Raw genomic sequence first — 17,645 nt, forward strand, 5'->3', positions numbered from 1 at the left:
TGTTATTTTTAATCATACTCTTTGTAGTTTTTCATACCAAATTTCAATGTCTTTTTCTGAATGTTTTTGATAGTCTTTGGCCTAGCCTTCAAAGTTTATACCATTGGTACACGCCGCACCTAAAAAAAAAAATTTCTTTTCTCCAAAATTTTCAAAGATCTATAAACATTGAAAAACTTCAATCTTTTCTCATTCTTATTCCAATTTCCAATTGATCAATTTCAAGTTCAGTTATCATTTATAATTTCCCAAGATGGCTTCAGACTCAGCTACAGACAAGGCTTCATTGCCATTCTCAGAACAACATTATTTCAGTTCTTATGATCATTTCGGTATTCATGAAGAAATGTTAAAAGATCAAGTTAGAACACTAAGTTATAGACAGGCAATTTTGAAAAACAAATCATTATTTAAAGATAAAATTGTCTTAGATGTTGGTTGTGGTACTGGTATCTTATCATTATTCGCTGCCCAAGCTGGTGCAAAACATGTTATTGCCGTTGATATGTCAAATATTATTGAAATGGCTCAAAAAATTGTCGATTTAAATGGTTATAGTGATAAAATTACTTTAGTTAGAGGGAAATTAGAAGATGTTAAATTACCTTATCCTGAAGTTGATATCATTATTAGTGAATGGATGGGTTATTTCTTATTATATGAAAGTATGTTGGATACTGTTTTATATGCAAGAGATCATTTTTTGAAAAAAGGTGGATTAATCTTCCCAGATAAAGCTACTATGAGAATTGCAGCCATTGAAGATGGTCATTATAAAGATGATAAAATTCATTATTGGGAAAATGTTTATGGATTTGATTATAGTCCTTTCATCGACATTGCTATGTGTGAACCATTAGTTGATATTGTGGAAAATACTGCAGTTGCCACTACAAGTGCCTTATTAACTGAAATCGATATCAACACTGTCAAGATTGAAGATTTAGCATTTTTCACAAAATTCAAATTAAAAGCTGTTAGAGATGATCAAATTCATGGATTAGTTGCATGGTTTGATATTTGGTTCCCATGTGATGAAGAGAAAAACAGAGTTTATTTCTCAACTGGTCCACATGCCAATTATACTCATTGGAAACAAACTGTTGTTTATTTAGATCAAGTTTTAGATGTTAAAAAAGATGAAGAAATTGAATTCACTTTAGCTAATAGACCAAATGCTGTTAATCCAAGAGAATTAGATATTGAAGTTAATTGGGATCTCAAAGTTGATGATGAATATAGATCAACAAAGGGTAAATACAACTACTTCATGCGTTAAGAGATTAATCTTGACAATATTATTAGCTATAGATCATGTACCATATTATTTACCAAGTGTTTTTTTGCATAAATGTTTGTATATTAGTGAGATTTTTAAAGATTACTTTATTTTATTACGGCTAGAAGAAATAAAGCTGTAGATTTCGAAACTTTAGTTTATTGTCCTATCTTCCTTCAACCCATTTCCCATGAAACCTTGTGTTAAATTCCCTTGTTTATCTATTGTGTCAAAGATGTACCCAAATATTTGTATGGTGATTACTCAGCATTCATAGCCAACTTACATAATAATTTGATTGTCAACAAATTTTTGTTTTCTCAAGACAAGATGAAATTTTTCAACAAATTTTGAGCCAAAGAAAATAGAGAAAACAATTGGATGAATAGGAAACGGTTCTACGATGGTGACGGAATAGTGTTTATGTCTGTGTACTCTGCCCTTTAGGCTGTTTGTAGCACCGTTTCCAACGCTTTCAAAAGCTGCTTGTTTCGATACGTAAAAGACTTACGTCAACTCCCAAACAGTCTTGTTGGGCCCTCAGCACTATCAACAAACAGGGTAAACCCAACACCAGGAACAAAGACAAGTACGTTTTAGATCCAGTGTGTATGGGCAGCTCAAATCAAATAAAACACAGGCGATTCCTCTTTTTCTACATAATCTGATTCGATTGTTCCTTACTACAGACTATTGACTTGGTACAATTGATACAAATTCCCTTTGAAATAAGAATAATATACTACCCACACCCACACTCATATTAGAATTATATTCAAAAGGCCGTTTTTTTCAATCCACAACTAAATTACTGTCAATTTTTTCAATAGATCGAAAAGTTAATATTAGCAGGATTACAGCTAATACGGTGAGTACAAAACAAGCACAAAGAAAGAGAGAAGAAGAATTTCAATCCAATTCTTCCCAATTGACCTATAATCTTACAAATTTCACTTCATAAATCAATTTTTTGGCTTCAATTAAGCTCATCTCTGGGATGAAAAAAAAATCCCCTTTGGCGTTGGTCTGTTGCGGTGCGTACCGTGTTTTCATGTTGTTGGGAAGTGAGCTTAGACCGTTGAACAAAAAAATAGAGAGAACTTAATAATGGAGAATTTGATCTTGAAGAAGCAAAAGCTGAAGTGGAAGAGATTGATTAGTTGAAAATTTGGAAGGAAATTATAGTGTTTTTTTGATTCTCTTTTATTGTGTGTTTCTTTCTTTGCATTCAGCTAACATTTTATCCAGTATTTATTCCTCTAGACCCATTTTTAACACTTTTAAATCTTATTGCCCAATAGGGCCCATAATATCCAAAAGATCATTATTATTTAAAAGTGCTAGATTATTATCATATTCATCCTCATTTCAATCAATTTCCAATCATAACAATATCCACATTAATAATAAGAATTTGAACAAAATGAGTGAAGAAAATTTGAGCGAAGTTGCAGCTCCTCAAACTACAACAAACATTCCAGATTTCTCAGCTCTTCATAAATCGATACCTCAACATTTCATAGGTTTAAACACTTTGGAAGTTGCTGAAGAAGGTCCAGTCAAGGATTTCGTTAGAGAACATGGTGGTCACACTGTGATTTCAAAAGTTTTAATTGCCAACAATGGTATTGCCGCTGTTAAAGAGATCAGATCAGTTAGAAAATGGTCATATGAAACTTTTGGTAATGAAAGAGCTATTCAATTTGTTGCAATGGCTACTCCAGAAGATTTGGAAGCTAATTCTGAATATATCCGTATGGCGGATCAATATGTTGAAGTCCCAGGTGGTACAAACAATAACAATTATGCCAATGTTGATTTGATTGTTGAAATTGCTGAAAGAACAGAAGTTGATGCTGTTTGGGCAGGTTGGGGTCATGCTTCTGAAAACCCATTATTACCAGAACAATTGGCTGCTTCTAAAAGAAAGATTTTATTCATTGGTCCTCCAGGTTCTGCTATGAGATCTTTAGGTGATAAGATTTCTTCCACTATCGTTGCACAACATGCAGATGTTCCTTGTATTCCATGGTCAGGTACTGGTGTTAAAGATGTTGAATTGGATCCAAAGACTAACTTGGTTTCTGTTAATGACACCATTTATGCTAAAGGTTGTGTTAACTCACCTCAAGAAGGTTTGGAAGCTGCAAGAAAAATTGGTTTCCCAGTCATGATTAAAGCCTCAGAAGGTGGTGGTGGTAAAGGTATTAGAAAAGTTGAAGATGAAAAAGATTTCGTTTCCTTATATCATCAAGCTGCTAATGAAATTCCAGGTTCTCCAATTTTCATCATGAAATTGGCTGGTAATGCAAGACATTTGGAAGTTCAATTATTAGCTGATCAATACGGTAAAAACATTTCCTTATTTGGTCGTGATTGTTCAGTTCAAAGACGTCATCAAAAAATCATTGAAGAAGCACCTGTAACCATTGCTAGAAATGATACTTTTGGTGAAATGGAAAAAGCTGCAGTCAGATTAGGTAAATTGGTTGGTTACGTTTCAGCAGGTACTGTGGAATATCTATATTCTCATTCAGATGATAAATTTTACTTTTTAGAATTAAATCCAAGATTACAAGTTGAACATCCAACAACTGAAATGGTTACCGGTGTTAATTTACCATCTGCTCAATTACAAATTGCCATGGGTATTCCAATGCATAGAATTAGAGATATTAGATTATACTATGGTGTTGATCCTCATACTTCAACTGACATTGATTTCAACTTTGAAAATGAAGGTTCTTTAACTTCACAAAGAAGACCAGTTCCAAAAGGTCATTGTACAGCTTGTCGTATCACTTCAGAAGATCCAGGTGAAGGTTTCAAACCATCTGGTGGTTCTTTACATGATTTAAACTTCAGATCTTCTTCAAATGTTTGGGGTTATTTCTCCGTTAGTAACCAAGGTGGTATTCATTCATTTTCAGATTCTCAATTTGGTCATATCTTTGCCTTTGGTGAAAACAGACAAGCTTCAAGAAAACATATGGTTGTTGCCTTGAAAGAATTATCAATTAGAGGTGACTTCAAAACTACTGTTGAATATTTGATCAAATTATTGGAAACTTCGGATTTTGAAGATAATACCATCACCACTGGTTGGTTAGATGAATTGATTTCAAAGAAATTAACTGCTGAAAGACCAGATCCTAATGTTGCAGTCTTGTGTGGTGCTGTCACCAAAGCTCATATCATTTCTGAAGAAGCTCGTCAACAATATATTTCTTCATTAGAAAAAGGTCAAGTTTCTTCAAAAGATTTATTGAAAACCATTTATCCAATTGATTTCATCTATGAAGGTTACAAATATAAATTCACTGCTGCTAAATCTGCTAATGAAACTTATACTTTATTCATCAATGGTTCAAAAGTTGAAGTTGGTGCTAAACCTTTATCTGATGGTTCTTTATTGGTTGCATTGGGTGGTAAATCACATACTGTTTACTGGAAGGAACAAGTTGGTGCAACAAGATTATCTGTTGATTCTAAAACTTGTTTATTAGAGGTTGAAAATGATCCAACTCAACTACGTACTCCATCCCCAGGTAAATTGGTTAAGTATTTAGTTGAAAATGGTGAACATGTCAATGCTGGTCAACCATATGCAGAAGTTGAAGTTATGAAGATGTGTATGCCTTTGATTGCTCAAGAAAATGGTATTGTTCAATTAGTTAAACAACCAGGTTCAAATGTTCAAGCAGGTGATATCTTGGCTATCTTGGCTTTGGATGATCCATCAAAAGTTAAACATGCTCTACCATTTGAAGGTATTATGCCACAATTTGGTGCTCCAACTGTTCAAGGTACTAAACCTGCTTATAAGTTTAAATCATTGGTATCAACTTTACAACATACATTGGGTGGTTATGATAACCAAGTTGTTATGAATGCTACTTTACAAAACTTGATTGAAATCTTGAGAGATCCATCTTTACCATACTCTGAATGGAACCAACAAGTTTCTGCATTGCATTCAAGATTACCACAAAAATTAGATTCTGATTTATCAAGTTTGATTAGTCGCTCTGAACAACGTTCTGCACCATTCCCAGCTAGACAATTGACTAAATTATTGGAAAAAGCTGCTACTGCACCAGAAGTTGATGGATTATTTGGTCAAGTTATTGCACCATTATTAGATATCACTCAACGTTTTTCTAATGGTTTGGAAGCTCATGAACATTCAGTCTTTGCCTCATTATTGAATGAGTATTACAACGTTGAAAGTTTATTCACTGGTCCAAACAACAGAGAAGAAGATGTTATTTTGAAACTACGTGATGAGAATAAAAATGATTTATCCAAAGTTGTTGCTACTGTCTTGTCCCATTCAAGAGTTTCATCTAAAAACAATTTAATTTTAGCCATTTTGAAACATTACCAACCATTATGTCAACAAAACTCAGAAGTTGCCGATGCATTACGTTCTTCTTTGAAACAAATTGTTGAATTGGAATCAAGAGCTACTGCTAAAGTTTCATTAAAAGCTAGAGAAATATTGATTCAATGTGCTTTGCCATCAATTAAAGAAAGATCTGATCAATTGGAACATATTTTGAAATCATCTGTTACACAAACACGTTATGGTGAAATTGGTGCTAGTCATCGTGAGCCTCAATTGGAAGTTTTGAAAGATGTTATTGATTCCAAATATGTGGTTTTCGATGTGTTGACTCAATTCTTGGTTCATCCAGATCCTTTCGTTGCATCTGCAGCTGCTGAAGTTTACATTCGTCGTGCTTATCGTGCTTATAATGTCATTGGTAGCTTAGTTTATCACACAACAAATGACTTGCCAATTGTTGAATGGAAATTCCAATTACCATCATTGTCCACTGCTGCTTATAATGCTGTTCCTCAATCAAAGAACTTGTTGGGTAAATCACCAATGGGTAGAGCTGTCTCGGTTTCTGATTTAACATTCATTTCAACTGATGATTCTCAACCATTAAGAACTGGTATCTTGGTCCCAGCTAATCATTTAGATGACGTTGAAGATGCTTTGGTTAGAGGTTTAGAAAAGATTCCACATCGTCATTCAAGCGTTTCTGAATCTCGTGGTCCTGCTCCAGATAGATCAAATCCTCAAACAAATGCTGTTTTATCAAATATTGCTAGTGTTGTTGTTGCAAACGCTGATGGTTTTGAATCTGAAGCTGAAATCTTGGCTAAATTAAATGAGATCTTGGCTGAAACTAAAGAAGAGTTAGTTGCTACTTCTATTCGTCGTATTACTTTCATCTTTGGTTCTACTGATGGTTCTTATCCAAAATACTACACATTCAGAGGTCCAAACTATGAAGAAGATGAAACTATTCGTCATATTGAACCAGCTTTGGCTTTCCAATTGGAATTAGGAAGATTATCAAATTTCCACATCAAACCAGTATTCACTGATAACAGAAACTTGCATGTTTATGAAGCTGTTGGTAAGAACTCTGCTGTTGATAAAAGATTCTTTACAAGAGGTATTATCAGAACTGGTCGTATTCGTGATGATATCACAATTCAAGAATACTTGACTTCAGAAGCTAATAGATTGATGTCTGATATTTTGGATGCTTTAGAAGTTATTGATACTTCCAACTCTGATTTGAACCATATTTTCATCAACTTCTCTGCGGTTTTCAATGTTTTACCTGAAGATGTTGAAGCTGCTTTTGGTGGATTCTTGGAAAGATTTGGTAGAAGATTATGGAGACTACGTGTTGCTGCTGCTGAAATTAGAATCATGTGTAACGATCCAAAGACTGGTGTTCCATTTCCATTGAGAGCTATGATTAACAATGTTTCTGGTTACGTTATTAAATCAGAATTATACATTGAAGTTAAAAACAGTCAAGGTGATTGGGTTTTCAAATCAATTGGTACCCCAGGTTCTATGCACTTGAGACCAATTTCAACACCATATCCAGCAAAAGAATGGTTACAACCAAAACGTTACAAAGCGCATTTGATGGGTACAACATATGTCTATGATTTCCCAGAATTGTTCCGTCAATCTACTTTGGCACAATGGAAGAAATATGCACCAGATGCTAAAGTTCCAGATGATTTCTTCAACTCTGTTGAATTAATTCTAGATGATAGTGATGATGTTACTGAAATTCAACGTGAACCAGGTGCTAATAACATTGGTATGGTTGCTTTCAAAGTTATTGTCAAGACTCCAGAATATCCTCGTGGTCGTCAAATTATTATTGTTGCCAATGATATTACTTATAAGATTGGTTCATTTGGTCCTCAAGAAGATTATTTCTTCAACAAGATTACTGAATTGGCTAGAAAATTAGGTATTCCAAGAATTTACTTGTCTGCTAACTCTGGTGCAAGAATTGGTATTGCTGAGGAATTAGTACCATTGTATCAAGTTGCTTGGAATGAACCTGGTAACCCAGAAAAAGGTTTCCAATATTTGTACTTAACTCAAGGAGGTCTTGATGAATTGGCCAAGAATGAAAATAGTAAGAGTGTTGTCACTGAAAGAATTGTTGAAGAAGGTGAAGTTAGACATGTCATCAAAGCTATCATTGGTGCCGAAGACGGTTTAGGTGTTGAATGTTTGAGAGGTTCTGGTTTGATTGCTGGTGCCACATCAAAGGCTTACAAGGATATTTTCACCATCACTTTGGTCACTTGTAGATCAGTTGGTATCGGTGCTTACTTGGTCAGATTGGGTCAAAGAGCTATTCAAGTTGAAGGTCAACCAATTATTTTAACTGGTGCTCCTGCTATCAACAAGTTGTTGGGTAGAGAAGTTTATTCTTCAAACTTACAATTAGGTGGTACACAAATCATGTACAGAAATGGTGTTTCCCATTTGACTGCATCAGATGATTTGGCTGGTGTTGAACAAATTATGAACTGGTTATCATATGTCCCAGCTAAACGTAACATGCCAGTTCCAATCTTGGAATCACAAGAAGATTCATGGGATAGAGATGTTGACTATGCTCCAAAACGTGGTGAACCATATGATGTTAGATGGATGATTGCAGGTCGTCAAGGCGAAGATGGTTCTTTCGAATCTGGTTTATTTGATAAGAACTCATTCCAAGAAACTTTATCAGGATGGGCCAAAGGTGTTGTTGTTGGTAGAGCTCGTCTTGGTGGTATTCCATTTGGTGTTATCGGTGTTGAAACTCAAACCGTTGAAAACTTGATTCCAGCTGATCCAGCAAATCCAGATTCTACTGAAGTTTTAGTTCAAGAAGCTGGTCAAGTTTGGTATCCAAATTCTGCTTTCAAAACTGCTCAGGCTATTAATGATTTCAACAATGGTGAACAATTACCATTAATGATTCTTGCAAACTGGAGAGGTTTCTCTGGTGGTCAACGTGACATGTACAATGAAGTTTTGAAATATGGTTCATTCATTGTTGATGCTTTAGTTGATTTCAAACAACCAATTATCACTTACATTCCTCCAACTGGTGAATTAAGAGGTGGTTCATGGGTCGTTGTTGATCCAACCATCAATGCTGATATGATGGAAATGTATGCTGATGTTGAATCTAGAGCTGGTGTTTTGGAACCAGAAGGTATGGTTGGTATTAAATACAGACGTGAAAAATTATTAGCTACCATGGCCAGATTAGATAAAACTTATGGTGATTTGAAGAGACAATTAGGTGATTCATCATTATCTGCTGAAGAACATTCTGCTATTTCTGCTAAATTAGCTGCTCGTGAACGTGCCTTATTACCAATTTATCAACAAATTTCTGTTCAATTTGCTGACTTACATGATAGATCAGGCCGTATGGTGGCTAAAGAAACTATTCGTAAAGAATTGGAGTGGGTTAATGCTCGTCGTTTCTTCTTCTGGAGAATCCGTCGTCGTTTGAATGAAGAATATTTAATCAAACGTATTGGTGAAGAATTAAAACATGCTACTAGAATTGAAAAAGTTGCTAGATTAAGATCATGGTATCCATCTACTGTTGATTTTGAAGATGATAGAGCTGTTGCAACATGGATTGAAGAGAACCATGAACAACTAGATTTATCTGTTAAACAATTGAAAGATGAAGCATTTGCTCAAAACATTGCTCAATTGATTAGAACTAACCATGATTCTGCTATTAGTGGGTTAGCTGAGGTTATTGGTTTACTTTCTACTGAAGATAAAGAAAAGATCTTAAAAAATTTGAAATGAGGTGATGTTTAAAGAGGTAAATGGGCTAGTGGGTATCCTGTTTTGTTCCTCCAATTATAATTCATGTATCTAGTTTAATATTTGTTAATTCTTTTCTTTTATTTATGAACCTTTCTTGTTTAATATGGATGATATTTGTGTACTTTTAATATAGTTTACTGATTTGTTATAACAGGCCATGAGCTGGTAGGATTAGTAGTACGCTATACGTTAGATATAATCAGGGCCTTGAGGCCCTCGTTTTTGAAAGTTGGCTTCGTTGGGAATCGGAACAATTTTTTTTGTTTTTCTGATCCGAGGTCCCGAGTGTGTGGTGCACACCAACTATGGTTCGAACGTCGAACTGTAATGAGAAAATTGAATTGTTTGTATTTATGTACTTTTGTTGTTTAGAAGATTATCTTTATTCACTTATAACTTTATTGCAATTGTATTCCAATTAATACTAATTGATTATACTATCAGAGAAGCTAGTTGAGCCTAAACACCTTTGATTATCTTACTCTACAACTAAGCCTAAACACCATTAGTCGTCTTGATAAACAGTCAGTTATTATTTCACATTACAATCTACAAATCCAGTTATAACAAACTTATCAAATTCGTCTTTGTGATCACGTTTCGAACCATAGTTGGTGTGCACCACACACGAGTTCATTTTCTATTATATAAGGACTACAATGTACAATAAGTGGCCTTCCTTCTATAAATTGGCTTGATTAAGGCAGCTGCTGGTAATACTTTGCACAACAAATATTGTGATATTGTGGTGAATATAGTACCGCTAAATAATCAAATGATGGAGTTGGCACCACTAGATGAATCTAGGTTGGGCTGGATAGTGACTTTTGTAAGCTTTCTGATAACTTACACTGCAATACGTATCTTCAAGTTTGACCAGATGGTTCTTCAATGGCTAAATCAACGCTTTCCTTGAAATGAATATGGTGATGAAATCGTTAATGCTGGTCGGTAATTAAGGATTCGCCCGATCACGATTAATGATTGGATACTTTAATACATCTTCATGTGCAGCCAATATTAAAGAAACTAGTGTTAATTGGTTGTAACTTGTCATGTACTACTCAGCTGATTTCTATTGTTAGGTAGAGGGAATGAGGATATTCACATAGAAGTGTTGTATTGGAATCAGGCGCTTGAATTGTTAATATAATAGTAATACTTTGAAATTGCAAGGTGTAACCTTGGGAGTCTCGACGTCTCTTGACTGGATCTGCTGGTAGCCATGAGATACCGAATGCTCTTCGAGGTACCTCGACCCGTAATTAATCCAAGTCATGTCAGCCATTTTCAAATACACACATGGTTAGTTAGCCAAGCAGGCCACTTTGTCAGCCTATACTAGTTTTTTGTAAACGCCTGTCATAAATTGACCATAGGCAGCTAGACAGCTTCTTTCGACATTAATTTTGATCTAGTTCTGCTGATCTCAGATTTTTATAGACATCATTGTAGTGTTAAAAATATGTGTACAGGGTACAGGGGTTAATAATAACCTAATTGAAAGTTACAGGTACCTAATTCGGATCTCGTAATATATACGGTCGCCTGTTATACTTATGTGTTGAGACATATTGCGCTTCTCACTCGTATGTATTTGGTGTTGCCTCATGAAAAAGTTTAGCAGGGGAACATACCTAATCATTGGCCAGGATTCAAAGCCAGTGCAATATAGTAATTCTATTTAAGGGGCCTTAATCTCCCTTTTTCTCAAAGCTATATTGGTATTTTGAGGTCACTAGTGCAGTAAAATTTGTTTCTTATGTCATTAGCTGCCATTGAAGCTGGTTACAGTAAAGCCGCCATTGCGGCTTACTATAAGAAAGTTAAAGCCCGGTACAGAAACTTTCTTGGCTTTGTTATCATGTCAATTATTTTCTTAGCAATTTCATCAATCTTATACTTTAGATATTACAACAATACGGCCAACCCTCTTGATGCGCTTTTGCCTTCCAAAAGAGTCGAAGGAACTGTCAGCACTTACCTTTACAAGAGAAACAACTGGATATGGGTTGCTAGAAGAGGTGTCACAGGTGCTTTGATAGCTGTTGCTGGTATTTCTGGTCAAATGGCAGCAACAGCTTGTCTTGGTGGACTAGCAGCTTTGGCTAGCCCTGCTTGTTGGATTACTGCTGCTGTTTCAATTGTTGCTTCTGCTGCTGCTTATATTGCTGCTGGTTCCAATGGGGGATCTGATAGTGGTGGTGGTGGTGAACACAAGAGGTCTATTGGTGGGTCAGAATATCTGTTTTGGGACAACCCTGAGCATGTCGAATATGACTCTGTTTCAAGAATACTGGAAAGTGCAAGCTTGGAACTCTTATCCATATATACTTATAATGGCAGCTCTACTTTGAGTAAAAGGGATGAGGAGGCTTTCCAACTTCACACTGTCCATTGGAAGAGCTCTTATGGAAGCCATGTTGCTGCAAGAATTCCTGACTCCAATTTGACACAATTAGCTGTTGACATTGTTAGTGCTGATATAGGTAGCCAGCCAGCTCTTTCTTCTTCCACTAATCAATCCTCAACTCATTTGAACAAACGCTGGAATTACTTTGATGTTCAATGGACAAGTTATACTTATGATAACGTCAATAGAGATCTTGCCAAAAAAGTTGCGAGCGATAGAAATTTTGAAGAGCTTGATTATGATTCAGAGGTTTATAACTTCTTTGACAACAACCCTGGTTGGAAATATTGCATCACACCAACCGTCAACCCACATCCTGGACAAGATGAAGGGTACGACCAAATTGGTGATGATAATGCGTTCCATGGAGAGCTGTATTTCAATACTTATGGTGGTATTGATGGCTTCTGCAATGACAACAAAGATGGTGCTCAGTGTAGTACTGACGGCTGTGGTGATTAGATACTATATAGCGTTTATAATGCAGCTATTATTGATTATTATAGGTGATGTTGTAGCTTTTAAAACTCATCCAAACACCATTTGAATCAAAACTGTGGATCTGATTTCTCTACAAACATCAAATTCACAGAACTCGAGATTTGAAGAAGCGCTTGCTTGTCCTCAATTGTTTTCTTGGGGCTTACAGATGTTATAAAAGGGACCCAAGAACCCTACTATAGCAATATGATTCTGTTTTTGTACGATAAAAAGACCATTCAACAATGACAAATTCCCCTGATCTAAAGAAACGTAAAGTCAAGAAGCAGCTTATTCTGAGTGCTGCTAACGTCAATAACTCAAACTACGTATGGAGGGACCCAAAAGATACAGGTAGAGAGTTTGCTCATAGCCTTGAACCATGGATCGAATTTGCCAAACTTGCTGAAGAGGCAAAATTCCATAATGTGTTCTTTGTTGATCAATTGAGTTGGTTTGATGTATATGGAGGTGATTTCAATGCAAGTGCTAAACACGGTGTTCATGCTGCTAGAATAGATCCAGCAGCTGTTGCTACTGCAATTGCTTCTCATACTGAAAATGTCGGTATTGTTATCACTTTTAGTACCATCAGTGAGCATCCTTATCATTTTGCTAGAAGATTGGCTTCTTTAGATTTACTTACAAATGGTCGAGTCGGATGGAATATTGTATCATCATATTTGAAAAGCATGGGACCAAATCTTCTCAATGGTGAACCTTTCCCGGAACATGATGAGAGATATGTGAAAACTCGTGAATTTGTTGATGTTGTTTATAAGCTTTTATTATCATCTTGGAGAGAAGATGCTATAGTTTATGATAAAGAAAAAGGTATTTTTGCTGACCCAAAGGCCATTAGGGAGATTAATCATGAAGGCAAGTACTACAATGTCAAAGGTCCTTCAATAACTGAGCCTACTCCTCAAGGTTTCCCGTTGATTGTCCAAGCTGGCACTTCTGAAAAGGGGATTGATTTTGCTGCTGAAAATGCTGAATTGATTTTTGTTCCAATTCATAGTCCAAAATCTACAACTGAAAAGATTGCCAAAATCAGAAAGTTAGCTTCTCAGAAATATAAAAGGGATCCTCATTCTCTGAAATTCATTGCTCCATTAATCCCATTCTTGGGGAAGACTCATGAAGAAGCTGAACAAAAATTGGAGCATTCTTTGAAATATGAAGACCCCTACGATTCATTGATCTCACTTGGTGGTATGATTGGTATTGATCTTTCAGGCTTCGCTTTCGATGAACCTATTCAATTTGAAGGTGAGGGTACTGGTATTACTTCGATCACTAAGAATGTCTTTTTAAAACCGGATGGAACACCAAGAACACCTAGAGAAATTGCAACATTTTGGAGAAGTACAACTCGTGCTGTTGGGACAGGTGAAGAAGTTGCACAATACATTCAAAAGCTGGTTGAAGAAACAGATATCGATGGTATAAATTTTGTTTTCCCACAATTCCCAGATGGTTTCAGAGATGTGGTGGATATCCTAGTCCCAGAATTACAACGCTTAGGGCTGGCACAAAAAGAATATCCGGTTCCTGGGGGAACTTTTAGAGAGAATTTTTGGGGTGAGAAAGGACATGTCTTTTTGGATGAATCACATCCAGCTTTTAAACAAAAATGGGGAAAGGGATTCACAAAAGAGCAATTTGAGAAGCGTTTGAATGAGCATCTAAAGGTTGTCAATGAATATAGAGCCTAATTCATCAAGTACCCTACTACAGTATCATCAGCCTTTAAGTGTAGTTATTATGCATATCTCTCATTCACTCGGATCATCACAATGTACCGTCGCCAGTATTTGTCTAAGCGTCAGGAACCAGGCTTCTATTTTTGATGCTTCTCTGGCTAAAATCTAGCTCTATGGTTACTTAAGCACACATTAAATTCAATGTCACTTATTAAAATTGTTAATGTGGGTGGGAATAGGAAAAGCCCTGCTGAAAGTAGTACTTGGTGGGATCCTAAATTCACTTAAAAGCACCCTCATCACCAAACTTGGTAGTTGTTTATTGGCACGTATTCTGTCCTCTCCTTCTCATAAAAAAACTGTGGATTCAAAACACAAATCCTTAACAATTCATACTCAGATCAGTGCGCTTGTGAACCCAAATGGAGATACTGTATCGTGAACATGATACTATAGTAAGGATCTGGCAATATGGCTCTGCCAACACTGGTATAAAATGCAGTTGTCACCCACCCAAACAGCTCTGATTGTTAAATATTTCCAAAAGAACACCTGAATAATGACCAAATCACCACAATTGAAGAAACAAAAAGTTAAGAAGCAATTGATCCTTAGTGCTGCAACTGTTGGTACCTCCTCAAATAACTGGAGGAATCCAACTGATCAATCAAGAGAGTTCTCACATAGTTTAGAACCATGGATTGAATTTGCTAAGCTTGCTGAAAAAGCTAAATTCCACAACATCTTCTTTGTTGATCATCTAAGTTGGTATGATGTCTATGGTGGCGAATATAAGACCGCAGCTAAACATGGTGTTAATGCTACTAGAATTGATCCAGCTGCTCCAGTTCTTGCAATCGCCTCGCATACAAAAAACGTTGGTATTGCTGTTACTTTCAGTACTGTGAGTGAGCATCCGTATCATTTTGCAAGAAGATTGGCTAGTTTGGATTTACTTTCTGGTGGTAGAATTGCTTGGAATATTGTTTCGTCCTACTTGCCCAGTCTTGGTAAGAATTTGTTAAATGGGGGTCCATTACCTGAACATGATGAAAGATATGTCAAGACTACAGAATATTTGGATACCGTTTATGAGTTATTATTATCATCCTGGAGAGATGATGCGGTGGTCTATGATAAAGAAAGGGGGGTCTTTGCTGAGCCTGAGGCAATCAGAGAAATCAACCACGTTGGTAAGTACTTCAATGTTAAAGGACCTGCAATTACAGAACCTTCACCACAAAGATTCCCATTGATTGCACAAGCTGGTACTTCTTCGAAAGGTATTGATTTTGCTGCTGAAAATGCTGAACTTGTCTTTGTTAATTTACACAAGGCTGAACATACTACCAAGAGTATTGCTAAAATCAGAAAAGTTGCACATGAAAAATATGGTAGAGATCCTTATTCCATTAAGTTCATTGCACCTCTCACACCAATTACTGGAAAGACACATGAAGAAGCTCAAGCAAAATTTGATGAGTATAACAAATACGAAGATCCAATTGACTCATTAGTGTACTTTGGAGGAGTTTCTGGTATTGATGTTTCTGGTTTTGGTTTTGATGAGCCAGTTGTGTTTGAAGGAAAAAGTAATGGAATTACTTCAGCTACAGACAACACTTTGTACAAGCCAGATGGATCCAGAAGAACACCAAGAGAAATCTCAGAAATGTGGAGAGGCGGTACCACCGTCTTTGGTACTGGTAAAGAAATTGCTGAGTATATTCAAAACTTAGTTGAAGCGACAGATATTGACGGTATTAATTTTGGTTTCAGAGATTTCCCTGGTGGTTTTAAAGATGCTGTTGACTATTTAGTTCCTGAATTACAAAAATTAGGTTTAGCTCAGACTGAATATGCTGTTCCTGGTGGAACTTTGAGAGAGAACTTTTATGGTGAAAAGGGACATACCTATTTCCCAGAATCTCATCCAGCTTATAATTTGAGATGGGAGAAAGGTGTTAGTAAAGAACAATTTGAAAAGAATTTAAAAGACTATGTTGTCAAAAGAAATCAAAAGAGGGAGGCTGAAATCTAAATACTCTAAATCGCAATGTCTTTTCAAGTTCATACAGATGTAGTAAAAAAAACTTTTATTCAAAAGTAGACTACAATTTATTATTTGAAACAACGCTATCAAGAAAGTATTATTTAACTAAACAAAACATTCGACAAACAATTCCCTCTTTACAACAATTTCAGTTATCTTTATTCAACAAAATATTTCTGTTGGAATAAATCTAATCTTGTTTCAAAACTTCAGCGAATTGACCTTTTGATGGTTTAGCTGATTTTTGTTCAACTTTCTTTGAACCTAATTTTTCAGCAGAGAAAACTTTAGCGTATGGGTTCAATCTTAATAAAACTTGTTTGTTTTTCAATGGGTTTTTCTTTAAAACGTGGGTACGTTTTTGAGTAGCTTGACCAGCTGGTCTAACAACGTTTTGGATTTCAGAAGAGTTGATGATTCTGGTAACATCAGCGTTTGAGATGATGTTGTTTGGTAATGAGTAACCAGATTTAGCAGAAGCAACTGATTCAGAACCCCAGACGGAGTCTAATTTAGCAAAAGCTGATTCAGTCCAGATAACGAATCTACCTAAATGAGCACCTGGAGCTAATTGTAATAAACCTAAAGCAGAGACTGAAGCAGTTTCAACACCTGGAATGTTTCTGAAGGCCTTAACTAAACCTTTATCTTCACCATAGACAACTAATGGACCACGACGTTGAGTGTAACGACGACCTCTTAATTTACCTTTACCAGCACGTAATTTCTTGGATTTCAAGACTTTAACGACATCTCTGTGAGCACCAACGGCTTTTAAGACAGCAACGGCTTCTTTGGTTTTGGTGATTGATTCAACTTCTGAAGAAACAACTAATGGAACTTCTGGAATTTCTTCAACACGGTGACCTCTAGCTAAAACTAATGATGGAACACCTGAAGCAGCAATGGCTGAAGCGGTAGCATAACGTTTTTCGTTATGGTTGACCTTAACGTGCCATTTTCTCCATGTTTTAGTTGGAGCAAACATACGACCACCACGACACATATTACCGAAGGCAGCTTGACCAGAACGGTGAGTACCACCACCACCAACACGTGGAATACGGGCAACAGCACGACCAGTACCCCATGATTCAGCTGAAGTTTGATGACCAGCGTTTTCAGCGACAGCGTAAGCTTGACGTTTGTTTTTGTTAACAGCAGTGAAAACTGAGTGAACAATATCTGGTCTGATTGGAGCAGAGAAGACTGATGGTAATGGTAATGAAGTTGAAGAGACTTCACCGGAGGTTGAGTAGACTGAGACAGTTGGACGAGCAGACATCTTTAAACTATTTGAGTTAGTAATATGGTATCCTAAATGATGAAGAGTTTCAAAAAGAGTCTTGAAAAGTTTTTCAACTATAGAAATTTTTCACCAAACTTTTTCACGCTTGGTTGAAAAAAAAAAAACTGCATTTTTACCCGGACAAAGAAGTCATGTGATTCAAGAGTAGGGTAAAGTTGTTTAAGGCGATTATATCCGCAGAACGACTACAACATTCAATTGAAATAAAATGCAACTTTTATAT

At 36.1% G+C, this 17,645-nt stretch overlaps 6 protein-coding genes across 6 annotated transcripts; 5 read left to right on the top strand and 1 right to left on the bottom strand.

Moving 5' to 3' along the window:
* Positions 1 to 253: 253 nt before the first annotated feature.
* HMT1 (protein-arginine omega-N methyltransferase HMT1) lies at positions 254 to 1,279 on the top strand (the record flags this gene model as incomplete). Its single annotated transcript, XM_019185851.1, has 1 exon — positions 254 to 1,279. One exon carries the CDS (start codon positions 254 to 256, stop codon positions 1,277 to 1,279), a length of 1,026 nt encoding a protein of 341 aa, XP_019037227.1.
* A 1,423-nt stretch (positions 1,280 to 2,702) lies between these two features.
* ACC1 (acetyl-CoA carboxylase ACC1) lies at positions 2,703 to 9,440 on the top strand (the record flags this gene model as incomplete). The annotated part of the gene is made up of 1 exon (XM_019182080.1): positions 2,703 to 9,440. One exon carries the CDS (start codon positions 2,703 to 2,705, stop codon positions 9,438 to 9,440), a length of 6,738 nt encoding a protein of 2,245 aa, XP_019037228.1.
* A 2,479-nt stretch (positions 9,441 to 11,919) lies between these two features.
* WICANDRAFT_13279 (uncharacterized protein) lies at positions 11,920 to 12,324 on the top strand (the record flags this gene model as incomplete). The annotated part of the gene is made up of 1 exon (XM_019180567.1): positions 11,920 to 12,324. A coding segment is annotated over one exon (405 nt), but the record flags the coding sequence as incomplete, so codon positions are not given.
* A 275-nt stretch (positions 12,325 to 12,599) lies between these two features.
* WICANDRAFT_64171 (uncharacterized protein) lies at positions 12,600 to 14,072 on the top strand (the record flags this gene model as incomplete). The annotated part of the gene is made up of 1 exon (XM_019183681.1): positions 12,600 to 14,072. One exon carries the CDS (start codon positions 12,600 to 12,602, stop codon positions 14,070 to 14,072), a length of 1,473 nt encoding a protein of 490 aa, XP_019037230.1.
* Positions 14,073 to 14,619: 547 nt separating this feature from the next.
* Positions 14,620 to 16,101, top strand: WICANDRAFT_34004 (uncharacterized protein; the record flags this gene model as incomplete). The annotated part of the gene is made up of 1 exon (XM_019182140.1): positions 14,620 to 16,101. One exon carries the CDS (start codon positions 14,620 to 14,622, stop codon positions 16,099 to 16,101), a length of 1,482 nt encoding a protein of 493 aa, XP_019037231.1.
* A 202-nt stretch (positions 16,102 to 16,303) lies between these two features.
* Positions 16,304 to 17,398, bottom strand: WICANDRAFT_85172 (60S ribosomal protein uL4; the record flags this gene model as incomplete). Its single annotated transcript, XM_019185854.1, has 1 exon — positions 16,304 to 17,398. One exon carries the CDS (start codon positions 17,396 to 17,398, stop codon positions 16,304 to 16,306), a length of 1,095 nt encoding a protein of 364 aa, XP_019037232.1.
* Between the last annotated feature and the right edge of the window lie 247 nt (positions 17,399 to 17,645).

The sequence above is a fragment of the Wickerhamomyces anomalus genome, assembly GCF_001661255.1.
Source record: "Wickerhamomyces anomalus NRRL Y-366-8 unplaced genomic scaffold WICANscaffold_5, whole genome shotgun sequence".
NCBI lineage: Eukaryota > Fungi > Ascomycota > Saccharomycetes > Phaffomycetales > Wickerhamomycetaceae > Hansenula > Hansenula anomala.